Genomic DNA, 22,309 nt, shown 5'->3' with positions numbered 1-22,309 from the left:
TCATCTGAAAATGCAATAGTCCAGTGCACCTAGAGACCTGAATATATTAAAAAGAAAAAAAAAGAATGAAAATTAAACAACAGAACTCTGAATTAGTATGCAGAAGAATGAAGGAAAGAATCACTTCAATCAATTTATACATATACCAGAGAACACTGGAAATCTACTGTTCTGTGTGAGTATATTTCTATCATGCACTACTGTAATATATTTTCTACCTTCACAGATACTTGCTGCATTACTCCCAGTTAAATTGCAGCCATGTCTACAGATGCTGAGATGGCCATCTTTGGGGAGGCAGCTCCTTACCTCCGAAAGTCTGAAAAGGAGAGAATTGAGGCCCAGAACAGACCTTTTGATGCCAAATCATCAGTCTTTGTGGTACATGCTAAGGAATCCTATGTGAAAAGCAAAATCCAGAGCAAAGAAGGAGGAAAGGTCACTGTCAAGACTGAAGGTGGAGAAGTGAGTACAAAAACCAAGACTTGACAATATAATTTAATCCTACTCAGGGCTTTTAGCTGACACTTTTGGATCTCCCTTTTCCTTGGCAGACTCTGACTGTGAAGGAAGATCAGGTCTTCTCCATGAACCCTCCCAAATATGATAAAATTGAGGACATGGCCATGATGACCCACCTCCATGAACCTGCTGTGCTGTATAACCTCAAAGAGCGTTATGCAGCCTGGATGATCTACGTAAGTACCAGCAGCAGTCTTCCTGCAATAGCTAGGAGGAGCTGCTGCAAGTGGAAGCCAACGTTCTGTCCCTTTTCCTTCCCTCACAGACCTACTCGGGTCTCTTCTGTGTCACTGTCAACCCCTACAAGTGGCTGCCAGTGTACAACCCGGAGGTGGTGTTGGCCTACCGAGGCAAAAAGCGCCAGGAGGCCCCTCCCCACATCTTCTCCATCTCTGACAACGCCTATCAGTTCATGTTAACTGGTGAGTGCTTGGTATCCTTCACTGCAACCAAAACAAAAAAGCCCAGACTCTTCTTACTGGGGGATGTGGCAAAGCTAAGGACACCATAGTTGTATGAGCCAAAATGAACCTGAAAGACACATGGACTCAGTATTGCACATTATTTACACTTTACTGTACTAAATTCTACACTCCTTCACTGAAGGAACAGTGTTTGAGTCACATAATTAACTGATGGGACTTTAATATTTCCATTTAACCCTATATTTTGCAGATGAGTAGGTAGTTCCATTAGATTTTCTGAAGAGAATTGGGTGAAGGACAACCGGATACAAACTTGGTCTGAGGACCATGTGCATCTGTACTTCTGTGCATCCATTTGAGCTTATGTTTATTATTGCTGGGACCTATAAGGGTGCAGCTGGAATTGGGTAACTTTTTCTGGGAGTCAGTGTTAAGACTTTCTGAAAAACACTCAACACTATTTTCAGTCAGCTCAGTGTTACTCAGGACAACTGCTAACAGTGTCTTTTGTTCTGTCTCTATCACAGATCGTGAGAATCAGTCAGTCCTGATCACGTATGTACATTGCCTGCTCAGATTTTTGATGGATTGCTCTGTGCCAGGGGAGCTGCTGCCTGACCATACGCTCTCTGCTTCTCTGTCTGGCTTCACAGCGGAGAATCCGGTGCAGGGAAGACTGTGAACACAAAGCGTGTCATCCAGTACTTTGCAACAATTGCAGCTAGCGGGGAGAAGAAGAAGGAGGAACAGCCACAGCAGGCAGGAAAAATGCAGGTGAGTTCCTAGGGACAGCAGCAATAACAGCTGTCAGCTTCATTTACAAGCTATATCATTACAATGGGATTTCTATCTTAGGGGACGCTTGAGGATCAAATCATCAGTGCCAACCCACTGCTGGAAGCTTTTGGAAATGCCAAGACTGTGAGGAATGACAACTCCTCACGCTTTGTGAGTTTTTTTTAGTAAGAATATATATGGTGGTTTTTTTACAGATGCAAAATTGCATTCCTGCAATGGAAGTTAACAAAATACACTACTGTGAATTTGAAAACCTGTTTGGAAATGCCCAGAGGTGTTTCTAAAACAGAAAACACAGCAAAATCAATTCTAGATATCATCATCATTTTTTCCCCCCTCTTAAAGGGTAAATTCATCAGAATCCATTTTGGTGCCACAGGAAAACTGGCTTCTGCTGATATTGAAACATGTAAGAGTTCTTTCTTGACTGCTTATATTCCTTCCCATATTCCTTCCCTGGTGCACTGTTGTACCTAACTATTCTCTCTTCCTTGCAAGATCTGCTGGAGAAGTCCAGAGTCACTTTCCAGCTCAAGGCGGAAAGAAGTTACCACATATTTTATCAAATCATGTCCAACAAGAAGCCAGAGCTGATTGGTAGGAAAAAAATTCATAATCCTGAATGTTGAGAAGCATATAAGAATGAATCCTTTCATATTCAGTTAAACAGAGCTCATGGATGTCCTTTCATTTGTTTTCAGAAATGCTTCTGATTACAACCAATCCATATGATTTCCCATATGTAAGTCAAGGTGAGATTACTGTTCCCAGTATTGATGACCAGGAGGAGCTGATGGCCACAGATGTAAGTAATATGAAGGAATTCACAGAAAGAGTAAAAATCACAAATGATGAATGGTTAAAATCATTATATTCATACCACAATATTTTATCACATGACTTTACTTTGTGGATTCCTTTGCCAGAGTGCCATCGACATCCTGGGCTTCACTCCTGATGAAAAGGTGGCCATTTACAAGCTGACAGGGGCTGTCATGCACTATGGAAACCTGAAATTTAAGCAGAAACAACGAGAGGAGCAGGCAGAGCCGGATGGCACTGAAGGTACTCGCAGAATATGCAGCTGAACTCACTATAGTATAAGGAAGAACTGTGGCCTGAATCCTCACTTCTGCCTAGTAGGAGCTTATGGGCTAGAGAAAAGTAATGGTAAAAGTGATCAGTATTATATTGACAGCTGTTGTATCCTATAGATCACTCTTCTGGTGAAGAAATGATGAAATACTGTGGGCTCTGATCCCTGATCCTTCCTCTCCTAGCCCTGAGCATACTCCTTCTCCATCTTAAATGAATCAGATAGTCATCCATTTTCTCCATGCATTTTCATGTTTGTATACTCTGAACGATATCATTGCATGAACACAGCCAAAGGAAAGAATTCTGGGAGAAGAGTATAGTAAATAGAATTAGTGGATAATTTAATTATTAAAAAACAAATAAATAAGCAAACTCTACACGAGTGAAACAAAGTAGAAGTTCCAATTCTATTCGTTTCATTCCTTGTTTTCTCTAGCAATAAATATATACAGACACACAGCACCTCAAAATCAGCATCTGTGTGTGTGTGTATATATATATATATATATATATGTACACATATATACCTTTTAATGAGATTTGGTTTTCTCACATAAAAGAGCTCTGTAAACAGTACTCTCCATGATCTGCTCTCCGTATCTTTGCTGTAAGAAGAGACAGGTGTCAAAACGGGAAGTGAGGACAGAGTGCAATCAGTAGTCTAGCAGTTGTACTTGCTCAGTACTAGAGATCCCCCTGTCAGCTATTCCTCTCTCTCCCCTTCCCTCTCTCACCTCACTTTCCCTTCCTCTTCTCCTTCCCTTTTTCACATTTCATAAAGTATATTTCTATCTTGTGCATGGCTCCTATTTCTGTGAACTTTACCCATACTGAGAACATGGTCCTAGTATGAAACTGATATGAGATAGCTTGTTCATACTTTTGCCATAATCTTCCTTTCACTCCAATGACAGTATGGTTTCACTGACTTCAATCAGCACAGTGTATTTTGCTACTAACAGTTTTCCTTTTCTGTTTGTTCAGAAATTGTGACTTGGCAAAGAGACATGAAAATGGCAAATCAAACTAGAGTTCTATTTTGTCTGTTTAACTACTTGTTTATTTTTCAAAATTTGCACGCTCATTTTGAAGACATTTTGGAAGAACTGTTACGTTTACAAATCATCTCAAATCAAATGAAAAAAATCAGTAAATCAAGAAGAAGTACTTAAATTTATTAGTATCTAACTTAAAGCGTATGTGGCTTCTAGAGCAACATTCTGAATTACTGCAAGATATTTCAATTGGGGAGCTAACACTTGATCCTGCTGTGTGTTTGTGAGCTTAGTTGCTGACAAGGCTGCTTACCTGATGGGTCTGAACTCAGCTGACCTGCTCAAGGCCCTGTGCTACCCACGAGTCAAGGTCGGGAACGAATATGTGACCAAAGGTCAAACTGTGCAGCAGGTAAGAGATAAGTGGTGACAGAAAACGCACACAGTTTGAATTAAACCCTTTGTACTTCCTTTTTTGCTCTATATGATAACTATTCCCTTTGGTTTAGGTATACAATTCAGTGGGTGCCCTGGCAAAATCTGTCTTTGAGAAGATGTTCTTGTGGATGGTTATTCGTATCAACCAACAGCTGGATACCAAGCAGCCCAGACAGTACTTCATTGGTGTTCTGGACATTGCTGGATTTGAAATCTTTGATGTAAGAGCAGGATCTTCACACAAGTTTCTTCAAAGGGGCACTAAAAGATTGAAATATTTATTGTTAGCATTATGGTTCTTATTATTTACTGAATAATCCTGACATTTCTGTAGTAATGGCACTGCTTCTTTTGATTCTCATATTTATTAAGCCACAAGTATGGCAGATTTTACAGATTTCTGTTGGGGCACACAGAAATGAAAATTCTGTTAAAAAGTGGTGACAGATTGTTTAACAACTAGTGTGTAAAAAAATTGATTTTGAAGAAATGAAAAAATGTCATCTTGAAGGAAGATTTCATTAATGCTGAGGCTAGATTTCATCCGAGTGTTAGGGACTAGATTGGTAGTGCACACAAATCCAAACAGACCAGCTGTCATAACTAACCTCTTGGACTAAGTTCTACAGCTGTTTCAAAGTTTAAAAATATGTTGGAGAGTCTTGATCTGAAAGTGTAGCTATATTAGAGGACAGAATATCCCAGTTTCCTGGACAGCACTATGACTAAAAATTCAGGATCTCAATCCCAGAGCACTTAACGAGTTGAAAGTAAAACCAACTAGAAGATGCAAAGTGTTAATGGAACAGAACTTTGCGGGTAAGTCTATCTCCTTGTATTCTGCAGTTCAACAGCCTGGAGCAGCTGTGCATCAACTTCACCAATGAGAAACTGCAACAGTTTTTCAACCACCACATGTTTGTACTGGAGCAGGAGGAGTACAAGAAGGAAGGAATTGATTGGGAGTTCATTGACTTTGGGATGGACCTGGCTGCCTGTATTGAGCTCATTGAGAAGGTTCCTGGGCCCTATACGCTTAATAACTCTTTAGTTTTAAAAGGATTTTTTTTTCCATGCTCAAAATTTGACCATTCTAATGTGTGGCACTAACACCTGATGCAGTACATTGCATGATTTTTTCTGGGCCTCTGGGCAGTTCATGTACATTTTCATGTGCCTCTTGTTAGGAGGAGGTCAGCCCTTTGACCTATATCACTGCCTATGGCATTCTAAAGAGTGCATCTGATTCATGGGGACAAAAATTTCAGTCTTAGTCCCAATAATAAATCTGTGTTAAAGTTCATACTGAAATGCATGGGTTTTATTAATGGATGCTGAGTGAACTAATGCACTGAGAAACTTCTGATTTAATGTTGTTTAAAGAATTGTTCTATCTTGTTTCCAAGAAGTAGCATTTCAGAACTCTGAACTGTTTCTTCTTTATATCTATATGCTACTGATTTCATTCACTTTATTTTCCAGCTTCAACTAGCTTATATGCAGTGAATATCTACATGCTGTATCTTTATTATATTAAAATGATGAAACTGATGCATGAGCTTAGTTTCATATAACTGATGGCATATTCACTAACAAAATGTCCTTTCTGGAAAAATAGAAGAGAGGACACATTTTGAAGAGCGTTTTTTGTAGTATCTTTATTTATCTTCCATATCTCTCACATATGCATTATCTTTCCCTCTCATTTCCTCTTTTTCTTCCTCTTCATTTCTGTGCTGCTATTTCTTCTAGCCCATGGGCATCTTCTCCATCCTGGAAGAGGAGTGCATGTTCCCCAAGGCAACTGACACCTCTTTCAAGAACAAGCTCTATGACCAGCATCTGGGCAAGTCCAACAACTTCCAGAAGCCCAAGCCTTCCAAAGGCAAGGTTGAAGCCCACTTCTCCCTGGTGCACTATGCTGGCACAGTGGACTACAACATCACTGGCTGGCTTGAGAAGAACAAGGACCCCCTGAATGAAACTGTTGTGGGGCTGTACCAGAAATCATCTCTGAAGACACTTGCCTTACTCTTTGCCTCTGTTGGTGGGGCAGAAACAGGTGATTTATTTGAAATCAGTTTTACTATAATTTACAGCAAAAAACTCTTGCAATAATACTGTAAACTGTAAGATGTATGTTCTCAAAAAATAATTTTCATGGTATTACTTAACCACAGTGATTTAAAAATATGTGGAAAACATGTTTTTTATACAGCAAAAATTTCTGAATATGCATAATGCAAGGTGTGTGAGCCCAGAACCATGTCTACTTTTTGAAACTCAGTCTCTCAGTCTAATAAAAGATATTACTTTTCTCTTGACATCTTTATAGATGTGTAGGTTTTGAAAATGGAATACAGTATTAACATAGGCTTCCTGGTGTCACCAAATGATTTTTACAATGAGGGGCTTTCCTACTAAATACACAAGGGAAGGCTATCAAACCCAGCAACATGCTGTTAAATTTACAAAACTAATGTGTAATACAATGATGTTGATGCATTGGCTTCACTCTTTAGTGAGTTATTTAATTTCTTAATTATCTTTAGTATGAAAAAGTTGCATTTTAATTCCTGTTTGCATTTTCTCAACTTCAGCTTAAAATCATAAGATTTTATCTTAAAAAACAAATCTCTCCCGTTTACTCCTGTTAGTAAATATGCAGGCATTTACAAATTTTTATCTTACCATTACATTTTTATAAGATGAATACACAAAGTTCTTCAAATTCTAACTCTGTATTTTTTCATTTCTTTTTAAAAAATTGTAATTGCTCAGAGAGTGGCGGCAGTGGCAAGAAGGGCAGCAAGAAGAAGGGTTCTTCTTTCCAGACTGTGTCAGCTCTTTTCCGGGTACTGTAGATTCATCTTTATAAATTGTACTAAATTGGGGGGGGGGGGAAGAGAGAAAACTCAGTACAGATCAATCAATTCTGCTTGATTTAGTATACAAAGCCACTATTTTGAGAAAGGACAAGGGGTTGTGCTTCTTAATAAAGAAGAATTCCCATCGAATCATTCAAAGTATTACTTTATCTGAATTTCAGAACTGGCCAGAAGTTTGCATGATCTTATTGCAGTGGTTTTACTCCATCTAATAATGAGATCACAAACATAATATTTTTAAACATAAATCTTTGCTCTTGCTCTTACAGGAAAATTTAAACAAGTTGATGAGCAATCTGCGAAGTACACACCCCCATTTTGTGCGATGCCTCATTCCCAATGAAACAAAAACACCTGGTAAGATGTTCAAGTTCAGAGATCTCTTACTGTGATGAATCTGTTCTTCTCTGTGCACTACAATGAAGTATCAGCTCATGGTGTCATTCATTAGGGGCCATGGAGCATGAACTGGTGCTGCACCAGCTGCGATGTAATGGTGTGCTGGAAGGGATCAGAATTTGCAGGAAAGGATTCCCCAGCAGAATCCTCTATGCAGACTTTAAACAAAGGTCAGATTCCACTTTTCCACCCTCCATCATAACCTTGCTGAATAATTTGCATTTCCTAATGATTTTAATTACTGTGGAAGGGGTTTATTGTACCTGTCCTTAGGTATGCAAAAGCCAGTTGTTCAAGTTAGTCTTCCAGCTTCTTCCTCTAGCTAATGAGAAGAACAGGTATTTTCAGAGGGCAATAAATTATTTCTGTTCTTGATTCATCATTTAGTATGATATAAGTCCTCTTTTAATTAACTATCCTGAAATACACTTGTCTAGCTTAAAATTAGTTATCTAACTTTGCCATCCAAAAGTTGACATCACCACAGGGATGACATAACCCTGTGCTTATCATAGAACTCAATCAGTGATGCTTCTGTCTGTGGAATTAAAGAAGTCTAAGTCAGCCTCTACTGGGGAAGGCTGGGAGTCCCAATGTTATGGAGAATGAATCTAGACCATAATGGAGAACTTATCATCATGAGAGGGACTAGAAAGTGGAAATCACAAAATTTGTTTATTCTTATATCTTGTATTATGAAAATCACCTGAAAAATGCTCCAGTGCTATACCCTGGCACTATTTTGGATGAAGAATTGCTTCTCATTCCCACTTTCTATTCTTGCTCATAGAGCTCTCATTCGAAGATAAGATATTAGCTAATGGGGTGTGCAAAATATACCAGCTATTATCCCTGGAGATCAGTCTCCATTCTGTGTCAAGAATTGCTGAACTAAGAAAGTGAAAAGCTTTTCCTAAAAATATGTTTACCCATGAAAATGTCATCTCTAAACAGTGGAAGAGAATTCAGGCTATGCACCTCTTCAGCTCTTGATCCTTCTGCAGAAAATGTTAAAAATGGCATCAGCTGGTTGCAGGTTTGATTGAGCTTTCAGAAATCTGTTCATATTCTACTTCTTCCCATAGGTACAAGGTGCTTAATGCAAGTGCTATCCCAGAGGGACAGTTCATTGACAGCAAGAAAGCTTCTGAGAAGCTCCTTGGCTCTATCGATGTGGACCACACCCAGTATAAATTTGGTCACACCAAGGTACAAACACTCCTTGACTGAAATACTCTGTATCTGCTGTGCTTTATGCCACCTGACAGTGGTGTGTTGCAATATTCTCTTTCTCAAGGTGTTCTTCAAAGCTGGGCTACTGGGACTCCTGGAGGAGATGAGAGATGACAAACTGGCACAGCTCATCACTCGTACTCAAGCCATTTGTAGGGGGTACCTGATGAGAGCGGAGTTCAAGAAGATGATGGAGAGAAGGTTGATATTTACAGTATTTGACCTGTTGAGACAATCCTCATCACTCACCAAAGACATGAACAAAAATGAAGCTGAGCCACTTCTCTCGAAACTTCCATTTATTTCTCATTAATTTAGTTTACCAGTTAGTTTATCAGTATATGTGTGTTTGGGAGTATAAACTGGCACTAGGAAAAGGAGTATAAAACCCTGTTTTAGGAAAAAATACGGCAATCTTCAATTTAGATCTCCTTTTGTGCTACTTTTTGCTATATTCCGTAAATGGCTAAATTTTTCATATATGTCCAAAAATCAGATACCTACTCTTAGTTAAACTGCCATTATAGTCAAAGGGGAGAAATATATACTTCTAAAACAGAAGTATATCCTTATTCTCTTGGATAACAGTCATGAAATGGACCAAATTGCCCTCTGGAGGTGTTCCTTTTCTTTAGCCATAAAAGTGAGATGAGACCATCTTTACATCATACTACGGAGTTTGGCTGAGATATTTCTTAATAAGTTTTGAAATGTTACGCTGTATTGCGCTTGTCACCCCTTTTGGGTGCTTCATGCTTTGCTAAAATAGCGGGACAACTTTTTAGAGCAGAGTTATTACATCCACTATGTGCATTTATTAGCTCTCTATCAGCTAACCTACATTCTTTGAGGGATCCTTCATTGTACCGTCTGTACTTGGCTGATAAAGGATCTGTTTCTGACGACGGTGTACAAAAGTGCTGAAAATTCAGTGTAGGAGTGAATTGCATGGAGTTTGATCTGCATACTGAGAAGGGTGAAAATGTACGTTGACTTGCTTTAAGCCCTCTTAGAACTGATTAGGTGTTGACTCAGTAACTCCTAGTTTTTATTTAGTATTTATTATATGAGTGAGCCTATTTCATCTCCTAGGGCTACCTAGATAATGAAATTCTGTTTGGAAATTGGTAAAGTTTATAGAACCTGCCATTTAGACTTATCTTTTTAAAAAAAATCACATAACTGCCTACACACACACACACATACACATGATATGTTCAACTATGTACAACTATTATATATAAAACTGTATATATATATTCATATATACAGTTAAACATATGTTATAATGTTTCAGGGAATCCATCTTCTGCATCCAGTACAATGTTCGTTCATTCATGAACGTCAAGCACTGGCCGTGGATGAAGCTGTTCTTCAAGATCAAACCCTTGCTGAAGAGTGCAGAATCTGAGAAGGAAATGGCCACCATGAAGGAAGAATTCGAGAAAACCAAGGAAGAGCTTGCAAAGTCTGAGGCAAAGAGGAAGGAGCTGGAGGAGAAAATGGTGTCCCTCCTGCAGGAGAAAAATGACCTGCAGCTCCAAGTGCAGGCTGTAAGTGTTGCTAATGTTTTTGACTCATAACCCCCTGTGTAAAACAGTCCCAAGTATCACAATAAGAAACATCTGATCCCAAAAGAGTATTTATTTAAATACAACAAATATAAATTATAAAATATGAAGGAAAATCACACCAAAAAGCCAATGTGAAAATAACAAATTTACAATGACAGCTAATCCCTTTGGCTTTTAAATCAAGCATGAATAATCAGTAAATTGTACAGCTTGCAGTATCATATTTTTAATCATACATGGCAAAAATCAAATGGACTGTACTTTAAAAACACATTTTTACTGATCATGAAGACAGCCTAAAGTGATCTGTTTGGCTGTAGATAGTGACCAGGTAGATATTTAAAGGTCGATAAGATGAATTGGAAACCAGCTGACTGTTCAGTCCATACAAAGTCTTCTGTCTGGGATGGTAAATACGTTCTTTGCCAAAATCATGAGGAAAAGAACTAACACTACATGGAGTATAATGGTTAGTTCTCCAAATTCAAAGTTTGCATTTTAGGATATTTGTAAATTCAGGCAATTGATATTTCACTGATAAAACACCAGTCTTTTTTCCAAACAGTTTTTAATTCACCACAAAGACTATAGAACTGCCTGGTCAACGGTTGCCTTTGAAACAGGATCTTAAGGCAATACATTGCAGTATAAACTAAAGACTTCGTTAAAGATGAGTTCATGCTCAATAAATCATCTTGTCATAGTTGCAATAAGCATTTCTCAGCAGAATATTGGAATATTTAGCTCTTAGGTTTTAGACTTTGGTTGTAAAAAATCTGCTTACAGGGATTTCCAAAAACTTCTATGTCAGTCTACAGTCCAGTGAAATTCAACATTAATAAAAAGATGAAAAAATACAAGGCAGATACTGCCATGTCTATTTTCAGGCACTATTTTCAAAGTAAATTTATTCTTGAGTTACATGTACAGCAAAAGAGCATAAAAAGAAACCTGCTCAGGGTCTGCATTTACAATGTGATACTTAAAAATACATATACCTTTAACCTAAGGATTAAAGGCATTCCAAGACATGTAGATACTCCTACGATAATGAGTTTTAACTAAAATTGTCATTGCAAAGATACCTTGAAAATAATAATTCCTTCTTTGAAAATCAAGAGGAAAAAAATATATGAGGCAAGTGTAAGAACAGAATTATGTAAAGTATTACATTAAATGTATCTTGTGTAGGAAGCTGATGGTTTGGCTGACGCAGAGGAAAGATGTGACCAGCTGATCAAAACCAAAATTCAGTTGGAAGCTAAAATCAAGGAGCTAACAGAGAGAGCAGAAGATGAAGAAGAGATGAATGCTGAGCTGACAGCCAAGAAGAGGAAACTGGAGGACGAATGCTCAGAGCTGAAGAAAGATATTGATGACCTGGAGTTAACGCTGGCCAAAGTTGAGAAGGAAAAACATGCCACCGAAAACAAGGTATAGCAGAGAACTCATCACTCTCGCTCCAGAAATCAGTGCTGTGCTGGTACAGCACGTTTGTAGCTACTTCCTTTAATTACCCCCTGCTCCCTTTTTCTCACAGGTCAAAAACCTCACTGAGGAGATGGCGGCCCTGGACGAGAACATTGCCAAGCTGACAAAAGAGAAGAAAGCCCTCCAAGAGGCCCACCAGCAGACTCTGGATGACCTGCAGGCAGAAGAGGACAAAGTCAATACGCTGACCAAAGCCAAAACCAAGCTGGAGCAGCAAGTGGACGATGTAAGCCCAAATATACACTCAGCAAGAACAGGACAGTTGTTTAGGTAGACCTGGCTGGCAGAGCACTCATGACCTTGTTCTGTTTAGCTCGAAGGGTCCCTGGAGCAAGAGAAGAAACTGCGCATGGACCTTGAGAGAGCCAAGAGGAAACTCGAGGGAGACCTGAAGCTGGCCCATGAATCCACAATGGATTTGGAAAATGATAAGCAGCAGCTGGATGAGAAACTGAAGAAGTAAGTGTGGCTGTGGGGCACCTTTGTACTGTTCAAGTGCATACATGTTTTTTGCTGGGCACTAACATGGTTTGCTTTGTGCAAAGGAAAGACTTTGAAATCAGCCAGATCCAGAGCAAAATTGAGGATGAGCAAGCCCTGGGCATGCAATTACAGAAGAAGATCAAGGAGCTGCAGGCAAGTCTTTGTTCCTTGCCTTCTCTCACACCATCAGAGGTCAGGCAGGGCAGGGCATGGGTGTGAATGGTGCCTAATGTTCTCCAGGCCCGAATTGAGGAACTGGAGGAGGAAATTGAGGCAGAACGTGCTTCTCGGGCCAAAGCAGAAAGACAGAGAGCGGACCTCTCCAGGGAGCTGGAGGAGATCAGTGAGCGCCTGGAAGAAGCAGGGGGAGCTACAGCAGCTCAGATTGAGGTGAACAAGAAGCGTGAGGCAGAATTTCAGAAGATGCGCCGGGACCTGGAGGAGGCCACTCTGCAGCATGAAGCCACAGCTGCTGCCCTGCGGAAGAAGCATGCGGACAGCACAGCGGAGTTCGGGGAGCAAATAGACAACCTTCAGCGCGTCAAGCAGAAGCTGGAGAAGGAGAAGAGTGAGCTGAAGATGGAGATTGATGACATGGCCAGTAACATGGAGTCTGTCTCCAAAGCCAAGGTACTGCAATGTTTCTTCAGAGCAATTTGAACATAGTGAAGTATTCATATTTTAAAATATTTAAATTAACCACATTTTAAAATAAAAAGTTACAGTTTACAACATTTTTACCTATTTCAATATTAGTACAATACTATGTGGATGTGTTTTGGTGAGAGCTATATCTGAAGCACCTAGCCTAAAGAACTCTAAGGCATGCATTGCTGGGATCAGAATGTTATACTATAATGAAAGATACTGAAGTTATCAATTTTTTAGTTTCTTATAAAGTATAAATTACTTCAGTTCTACCCATTTCTTTTTCCTTCCTATTGTTCTTTTCCTCCTTTAAACACTTTAATGACATAATCAGTAAGTGACAAATAGAAATTAAAAAAAGATCTCCATGATACAGCATGCTAGCATTCATTTTCTCTATTTCAAGAGCTAGATAGGCACATTAATTAATTATGCAAATATTAAAAATTGAGTTTGAAATTTTATAGTAAAACATATCAGTCTTCTGAGACTTTGACTTACATACTCCTAAATCATTGGCTTTTTCTTCTCGTTCACAGTAACTCTATGTGTTGAACAAACAGTCATTTAGTATTTTTCATTCTGTTCTTCACACACATAGGCCAATCTAGAGAAGATGTGTCGCACTCTGGAAGATCAGCTAAGTGAGATTAAGACAAAGGAGGAGGAGCATCAGTGCACAATTAATGACATGAGTGCTCAGAGAGCAAGGCTACAAACAGAGGCTGGTGAGATACTGATGTTTTTTAAGAGAACAATGTAAATGACAGGGGGCCAAAAAAAACCCTAGGATCAAAAAGATGACATGAAGACCTGGGAGTCCTAGAATGCAAGTTGAACATGAGCCAGCAGTGCCCTTGCAGCAATAAATAAATAAATTAATTAATAAATTAATTAATTAATTAATTAATAGAATCCCAGACTGCATTAGGAAGAGTGTTACCAGGAGGCTGAGAGAGGTCATCCTTCCCCTCTACTCACTGCTGGTGAGACCACACCTGGAGCGCTGTGTCCAGTACTGAATGCCCCAGTACAAAAGAGGTATAGATCTACTGCAGTGAGTACAGCACAGGGCCACAAAGATGATCAAGGGGTTAGAGCATCTATCCCAGTTCCAACAGAGAGACCTGGGATTGTTTAGCATAGAGAAAAGAAGACTCAGGGGAACTTTATCAATGTGTATAAACACACGATGGGAGGCAGTAAAGAATATGGAGTCAAACTCTTCTCAGTAGCATCCATAACAGGACAAGAGACACTGGGCACAAACTGAAATACAGAAAATCCTGCTTAAAAATAAGAAAAGAAAAATACAGTAAAGACGGTCAAAAACTGGAACAGGTAGCCCACAGAGGTTGTAGAGTCCCTATCCTTGTTGATATTCAAAACACAACTGGACACAGTCCAGGGCAACCTCCTCTACCTGACCCAGCTTTGAATAAGGAGGTTGTACTAGGTTATCTCCAGAGGTGACTTTCAACCTCAATAGTCCTGTGAGTCTATGAAATGCAATACCTCAGCACACGCACCATGCGGTATCCATACTGCAAGTTTGATGTTTCAGGAAAATACTGGACTTAGTGCAAATACACAGTATGATCGCTGAGGTATCAAAGAAGGGGGCATATTTGCAATTCCCTGCCTCTAATGAAATTCTCCAGAGTGCTTAGAGGATCTCAATGGGTATTACTGACAAAGATTCAATAAAAGAAAAATATCAAAATATTTTTCACATGCATTTAGTTAATAAGGTTATCACCTTTAAATCAGTCATAAAAAGGTTCTCTGACTTATTTGGACCTTTTCAGGTGAATATTCACGCCAGGTGGAGGAGAAAGATGCTCTGATTTCTCAGCTGTCAAGAGGCAAGCAGGCATTCACCCAACAAATTGAAGAACTCAAGAGGCATTTAGAGGAAGAAATAAAGGTGAGAGCACTTTCCAAAACCTGTCTTTGGAGTACTTTTTCTACTGTCTAAGCGATGCCTCAGCCACTGTAATATGGAATTACAGAACCACCATGATGAGACGGAGGAAAAGCCCCACTTAAGTAATCCCATGCAAGCCTTTTGATGGTGGCTTTGCTTCCTGCTCTCTCTAGTCTATCCATTCTTTTGAAAGTTCCCAGCTCTTCCTTGCTCATCCAGTAGACTGTCACCATGCCCATAGAAGAATAGTCCAGTGCCTGATAACTTTTCCCTCGGGGGATTTCCCACAATACAGCTACTCCTTGTCTCAATCCCATTGTCCTCCCAGGCCAAGAATGCCCTGGCCCACGCCTTGCAGTCTGCACGCCATGACTGTGACTTGCTCCGGGAGCAATATGAGGAGGAGCTGGAAGCCAAGGGTGAGCTTCAGCGCACCTTGTCCAAGGCCAACAGTGAAGTGGCCCAGTGGAGAACCAAATACGAGACGGACGCCATTCAGCGCACGGAGGAACTAGAGGAGGCCAAGTATGTGGGGGAAGGCTAGCAGAGGCTAGCAGATGGGGGAAGATCTAGCAGAGGCTAACGGGGAAGCTGCAAGAGACCACAGAGATATTGCCAGGAAGAGGCCAATGCTGTGTTTTGGGGTGGTGTGGCAGCAAGTGGAAAAACATATCTTATAGATGATGTGGGTTGGCAAATGCAACAACGCTCATGAGATGGAGCATGGCAGAGGGAGGCTGTGTAGGTGTGTGCAGAGGGCAGAGGCATTGCTAGAGCCTCCTGGGAATATGATGATTGGCTGAGAGAGCTCCTGTGCTGTGGGCGAATGGGGATCTCTCATTGCCAAGTGGCCGAGCGTGCTGCTGTGAAAAACACACCAGCTGAGCTCCACAGGCTCCCCTACACTTCCTCACTGAGAGTTGTGCTTATCATCTCCCAGGAAGAAGCTGGCACAGCGCCTGCAGGAAGCAGAGGAGCACGTTGAAGCCGTGAATGCGAAATGTGCCTCCCTGGAAAAGACAAAGCAGCGGCTGCAGAATGAAGTGGAGGACCTGATGATAGATGTGGAGAGGTCAAATGCTGCTTGCGCAGCTCTGGACAAGAAGCAGAAGAATTTTGACAAGGTAACCCAGGCTCCAGCCTTGTGGTCTGGGGACAGAGCATCTCCTCATGACTGCCACACTCATACTGCGGCCCTGTTGCTCTTCAGATCCTGGCAGAGTGGAAGCAGAAGTATGAGGAAACGCAGGCTGAGCTGGAAGCCTCCCAGAAGGAGTCTCGCTCTCTCAGCACAGAGCTGTTTAAGATGAAGAATGCCTACGAGGAGTCTTTGGACCACCTGGAAACCCTGAAGCGCGAGAACAAGAACTTGCAGCGTAAGTCCCGGGTGCTCTGCTCCTGCCAGGGCTTTCTCACAAACTTCTCTGTCCACCACATCAAATGGCTCCATGTCTGCAGGATTGTGAGGGTGCCTGTCACCTTCCTGTGGCAGGGTCTTTCCCCTCCTGCCCAATGCCTGACCCTGTCATTTGTCTCTGTTCCTGCAGAGGAGATTGGTGACCTCACGGAGCAGATTGCAGAGGGAGGAAAGGCCATTCACGAGCTGGAGAAAGTGAGGAAGCAGATTGAGCAGGAGAAATCTGAAATCCAGGCTGCTCTGGAGGAAACTGAGGTACATAGCATTATTTATTGATCTCTTAAAACTCTCAGACCTGTATCTCATACATACACTGTGAAATTGTTCCCACAGACAAGAGGAAAAGAGATAGTGTAGGCAAGCGTAAAGGAAGGATCTGAAACATGGCACTACTCTCTACTTGCTGTAATGAAGACTACTGTCTCAATTGCTATGATATTTAAAGTTTAAGGTTCAGCATCTGTCATGTAACAAATACTGAATTCTCATTTATTCTTGTTCAGGCCTCCCTGGAACATGAAGAGGGGAAGATAGTTCGCATCCAGCTGGAGCTCAACCAGGTGAAGTCTGAAGTTGACAGGAAGATAGCAGAAAAAGATGAGGAAATTGAGCAGCTGAAGAGAAATAATCTCCGAACTGTGGAGTCCATGCAAAGCACCTTGGATGCTGAGATAAGGAGCAGAAATGATGCCCTGCGGCTGAAGAAGAAGATGGAGGGAGATCTGAATGAAATAGAGATCCAGCTGAGCCATGCCAATCGCCAGGCAGCAGAGGCACAAAAGAACCTGAGAAACACACAGGCAGTGCTGAAGGTCCATTGAACAAAAGATGCACATGGAGGAATGGCTTAGCTGACATTTTCATCACCAAAGGGCTCTGAAATAGCTTATAATTTCTCTCACTTGCTCTACAGGATACCCAGATACATTTGGATGATGCTCTCAGGACACAGGAGGACCTGAAGGAGCAGGTGGCCATGGTGGAGCGCAGAGCAAGCATTATGCAGACTGAAATTGAGGAGCTACGGGCAGCCCTGGAACAGACAGAGAGGGGAAGAAAGGTGGCTGAGCAGGAATTAATGGATGCAAGTGAGCGTGTGCAGCTTCTCCATACCCAGGTGAGATGACTTGGTGAGAAATGTCAGTACTGATTTGTTGAAGAACATTCTATATGGTTTACTCCAGTCAGTGTAAGAGGCTCAGCTTGGAAGACAAGATTAACCTTTTCTGAAATAACCATTACAATTCTAAAAGAGATGTTTGTTGAAAAATGTTTGTATCCTGATTCTGTGCTGAATTTGAGCAGGATGATGATGACGAAAGTTGGTGACCATCCCAACTAGCAAACATAGGACTGCTTTTGAACTCTCAGGTCTGGGTGTGTGCACTGCCTGTGTTCCCAGGCTGTACTCAACACAACACAGACTTCTATCATCTTTGCATCCTAGCTTAGTTTCCACTGACAACACACCTAGTCAAGGACCACATTGATTAGTGGTATCCCTATAATAGTCTGCAGTCTGAGCACTGAGGGACTAAAACTCTGAAAGCACAGGAGCATTTGTTCCTTTCTCATTGCAGATGTAGCATCAGTGAATCCTCATATTCCTTTAAAAATGCGCTTCTTTAAAAATGTGCTCAAGAGAGTGGGGATGAATTCCTGGATTTGCAGTGCAGATTTTACACATGATAACAGTCACCTAAAAGTTAAGTGGCTAGATATATGGAAAGTGTCTGGTGTCACATAATAAAAATATTCTGGAAGCAATCCATCCCATCTACACTAGAAAATTTTTTCAGTCTATTAAGAGTGAATGCAGGTTTCCTTCTTATGCTAAAGAGAACATATTTAACTAATTTCCCTCATTATTTTTATTCCTTTACTTAGCCAGTCTCAGTTGATGAGATTTGTCACAGCTGAAGGGAAAAGTACTCCCACTCACATTAATGGTATTGTTGGATAAATGAAACATTGCTCCTCAATGATGATAAACTTTACAGAAAAAAATGCAGTATCATTTTTTCACAGAGTTATATCTGAAATAACTCAAATTCTTAATTTGATATTATGAGCTAACAAACACAAATATGTGATGCTTTTTACACAGAACACCAGCTTGATCAACACCAAGAAGAAGTTGGAAATGGATATTTCCCAAATCCAGAGTGAAATGGAGGAGACAGTCCAGGAAGCCCGCAATGCTGAAGAGAAGGCCAAGAAGGCCATCACAGATGTGAGCCGGGGACTCCTTTCATGGCTGATGGTGATGGATTCTGCCTCAATATGTCTCGCATCCCAAACTGCGGCTGTTCCTTTGCTCTCCAGGCGGCCATGATGGCAGAAGAGCTGAAGAAGGAGCAGGACACCAGCGCCCACCTGGAGAGGATGAAGAAGAACTTGGAGCAGACAGTGAAGGACCTGCAGCACCGTCTGGATGAGGCTGAGCAGCTGGCACTGAAAGGAGGCAAGAAGCAACTCCAGAAGCTGGAAGCCAGGGTGCGTAGGGCTGCTGTTTGTGCATCAGGGACCACGTCTCATGGGAGCTGCAGAAAGGCTCTAAGGCTGGGCTTCTCATCACAGGTGCGGGAACTGGAAGGGGAGGTTGATTCTGAGCAGAAGCGCAGCGCTGAAGCCGTGAAGGGTGTGCGCAAATACGAGAGGAGGGTGAAGGAGCTGACCTACCAGGTAAGGCAGGAGGCCTCTTTGTGCTGACACCCCCTGTGTAGGGCCAGGGTAAAGTGGAAATCCTCATCATACTGGTGCCCTTCACACAGAAAGCTAAAATGTAGCCCTGTGTTTACAGATTTTTTTCTGTCCTTCTCAGACACAAATAGCAAGTTGACGGTGAGGTATCAGAGAATATAAGAAGAAATTGCTTTTCTTGTCCTGTTAGGAGGATCCAACTTACTACCTCTGTTCTACTGGGTAGTAATACCCTACAATGAATGTTATTGTCTCTATTTCATGTAGAAAATATTTAAAGAGGAAAGGTTAAGAAGTGTTTCTCTTGCTTGTTCTTCTCTTTAGTCTGAGGAAGACAGGAAGAATGTTCTCAGACTGCAGGAGCTGGTGGACAAGCTGCAAATGAAAGTGAAATCCTACAAAAGACAAGCTGAGGAAGCTGTAGGTATCCCTGTGAGCCAGGCCAGCCTTCTTCTGGCAGAGGTGGAATTCTATGTTGGTGTTTTCCTCTGTCCGGTTCTGTTTGAACCCTTGACTTTTTTGTTGTCTTCTGGCTGTGCTTAACAAAACAGCTCCGTGATGTAGAGAATGCATTTTCTCTGACCATTACTGAATCACTGGGAAAAGTAGGGAGGGCTCAGAACAACATCCGTGGGAGTAGATCTCTCCTTTCTTTCTTTCACTTCCTCGGTTTCATATCTATTTTACTCCTAGAGAAAGAATATTGTCCTCAAATATTGTAAATCAATTTTATGGCAGTGAATAACTGGGAAGAGATTTAATGGAAATAACTGTAATTGTATATAATTACTGAATATTTTTAAAGAGATTTAGTACTTCATACTCAGGGGAAGATTCTTGTCAGGTATTGTTAACATCTCAACACTTGGCATCTATTTAAGCTATTTGTTTCGATTCCCTCTAGAAGTACTGGAGAGGAGTACCTGCTAACCCGTACTCTTTGATTTTTTTCACTATGCAAAGACAAAACACAGCAGCATGTCCAGTGTAGTGTTACAGTAAGAACAAATTACTCAAAGACACTCAAAAATCTATTTAAAATTAGTTTTAATGAACATTCTAAAGTAGAAACCATTAAGGATTTGATCATCTTCATTTAGTTCCCAGGTACACTGACCATTATAAGTGATATTCTGGATCTTCATGTTCTATTATTAAATCTCATGTACATCAACAAAGTTAAGCAAAATAGGAACTGATAGCTTTTTGGTTTTCATGAATCTCTTCCTGTCCCCAGGAGGAGCTGTCCAATGTCAATCTCACAAAGTTTCGCAAGATCCAACATGAACTGGAGGAAGCTGAGGAGCGGGCTGACATTGCAGAGTCGCAGGTCAACAAGCTCCGAGCAAAAAGCCGGGAAATGGGCAAGAAGACAGAAAGTGAAGAGTAAATGCTTCCAGTAATGCAAAGTGAATAAGAAATTGCACAAAATGTGAAATTTTATCACTTTGATTTGTAATTACTATTTAGTCCTTCATCAATCTCTAGATAATTAATGTCTCAATAATAAAAATTGTAGAGATCTTTCCATAGAAACAATGAGAAGTTGCTGCTGTATTTTTATCAATATCCTGAATTCTTATTAACATTTAAAATTTTTCCTCTTTATTTAAATTACTTAAAAATCTTTCTTCGGATATTTTCAAAATGTTTGGGCCAACGTTTGCCCTTCCATTTCTCTGTTTGGCAGATGCTAAGCTGTTGCCCAATGCAAGCCCAGTCTGTTTACAGCCACCATCTGAGTGGACTAGGTTTGCTGAACTGCTATCACAAGAGCACCCAGGGTGCTCTGTTTTCCTGAACTTCTTTGAATGTCCTTGGCTGGGAATAAGGAGAAGAAAGCTAAAAATAGTTGATGTAGAATCTTCCCTATCGGATAGCGGGAAAAGAAAGATTATAGAGAGGTTGTTTTTTCCGTTTTAAAATCTAGAGAAATACTGCACAACTGTCAAATATGCAGCTTCCTATAAGCATCCTCACAATTATTTTTATATCAAGGAAAGCAAGCAATATTTGAGGTAGTTGAATTCAACCTGTGAGCCAAAAGGAAGCCTTGGAGAGTAGCTTTGGACTAGATAACTGGCCACGGAGTGGTGAATAACTGCCAAAAGACCAGAGCCCTGTGGCTGGGCCTTGCGATCTGCTGTCAAGACTACAGGAGATAGCTTAGGCAGGTGTGGGCATGAGGAGGCAATCCTCTGTGGGGGTTGCAGAAGGTCGCTTCTCCATTCTGTCTTTGCTGCCTACTTTGAATGGGAGACAGTACAGCCCAATGCTGATGTCTCAGATATAAAACATGTTTTACAAGAAGCAGTGGAGTTCCTAGTACTTGGTAAGATCCCTGTAACACTGTGATATCATTCCTCACTGTGTAACTGCCTTAAACTAATGTCTCATAGCCTACTAGCATTTTTTTAAAACAGAGAATAATGGCAAGCATGCATAGGGCATGACCTAGGGAGTGGTATGAGGGTATATGAGGAGTGTGAAGCCACAAGGTCTGTTGACATAGTACTGGAGGACTATGCTGGGCCCTAAATGCAATTTCATCCATATAGCCTATAAACAGAAACTGCTGGAGTGATCTTTCCTCCAAACTGCTCCTGAGATTTGTTTCAGATTAAGCCAGTTCAACCACTCAGAGATCATTCCTAGTGACACTCATATATTTGCTGTGATGATTAATCCGGCTATCTACTTCCTGGGTCACTTCCAAGAACCATGAAGAAAATGCCAGCTGGTTCTCCCTCGTCCACATATTTTTTTAACAATTCAGAGAATTCTGCTATGTTAGTGGGATATGGCTTCTGTTTACAAAGGTGATTTTCTTCAGCATGTTATATTTATCTGTGTGTCCTTAAATTATATTCATTATTATGATTTTCCCTGTTTTTCCCAGTATAGACACCAAGTTTATTCATTCACAGTTCCATGAAACAGTCTTTAAAAACTGGCACTCTCTTGGCCAACTTCCAGACCTCCAATAGCAAGGAAGTTTTAGTAAGACCTCCACCATCAGTACTTCAGCTGTTTCATCCCTGCACCCTTTTGGAAATCTTGAGTAAATCCCATCTGGTTCTGGACACTTGTTACTGTTCATTTTATCTATTGGGCAACAAACCGGACTTAAAATCATCATAATTTTATTAGCTGAGCAATTCTGGCTTGGAAATAAGCCAGTTTGTCCCAACACCCTTTTGTTTGTCTGCTGCTGCTAGATAACATCCCAAGTGAGCAATGTAATTTGCTCACATACAAGGAGATTGTGAG

General features: G+C 40.8%; 1 protein-coding gene across 4 annotated transcripts; it reads left to right on the top strand.

Moving 5' to 3' along the window:
- The first annotated feature begins 261 nt into the window (after positions 1–261).
- LOC134149159 (myosin-1B) lies at positions 262–20,429 on the top strand. 4 transcript variants are annotated; one of them, XM_062592047.1, is made up of 38 exons: positions 262–465; positions 555–698; positions 788–944; positions 1,475–1,502; positions 1,601–1,706; positions 1,803–1,895; positions 2,091–2,154; positions 2,244–2,342; positions 2,447–2,550; positions 2,672–2,810; positions 4,132–4,250; positions 4,348–4,497; positions 5,123–5,293; positions 6,029–6,338; positions 7,058–7,131; positions 7,434–7,521; positions 7,616–7,733; positions 8,649–8,772; positions 8,861–8,997; positions 10,094–10,349; positions 11,562–11,804; positions 11,911–12,087; positions 12,175–12,320; positions 12,407–12,497; positions 12,585–12,974; positions 13,594–13,720; positions 14,801–14,919; positions 15,248–15,444; positions 15,860–16,043; positions 16,130–16,295; positions 16,467–16,591; positions 16,840–17,148; positions 17,250–17,453; positions 18,444–18,569; positions 18,662–18,832; positions 18,917–19,021; positions 19,364–19,459; positions 20,277–20,429. In XM_062592047.1, exons 1-38 carry the CDS (start codon positions 262–264, stop codon positions 20,427–20,429), a joined length of 5,814 nt encoding a protein of 1,937 aa, XP_062448031.1. The 4 variants fall into 4 exon arrangements, with proteins under 4 accessions (XP_062448031.1, XP_062448030.1, XP_062448029.1 ...); XM_062592046.1 differs by having other exon boundaries at positions 1,601–1,721; positions 6,029–6,323; XM_062592045.1 differs by having other exon boundaries at positions 1,601–1,721.
- Positions 20,430–22,309: the final 1,880 nt, after the last annotated feature.

The sequence above is a fragment of the Rhea pennata genome, chromosome 19 (genome assembly GCF_028389875.1).
Source record: "Rhea pennata isolate bPtePen1 chromosome 19, bPtePen1.pri, whole genome shotgun sequence".
Lineage (NCBI taxonomy): Eukaryota > Metazoa > Chordata > Aves > Rheiformes > Rheidae > Rhea > Rhea pennata.
Note: the sequence above shows the minus strand (reverse complement) of the source record. Positions and strands in the feature narration are given on the sequence as shown.

Excerpts from the sequence above, each read along its gene's own strand:
- LOC134149159 (XM_062592044.1), top strand. The coding sequence starts at position 262 with ATGTCTACAGATGCTGAGATGGCCATCTTTGGGGAGGCAGCTCCTTAC. Across the intron at positions 1,503-1,600 it reads AATCAGTCAGTCCTGATCAC|CGGAGAATCCGGTGCAGGGA; the intron begins GTATGTACATTG and ends CTGGCTTCACAG. Across the intron at positions 12,321-12,406 it reads CTGGATGAGAAACTGAAGAA|GAAAGACTTTGAAATCAGCC; the intron begins GTAAGTGTGGCT and ends CTTTGTGCAAAG.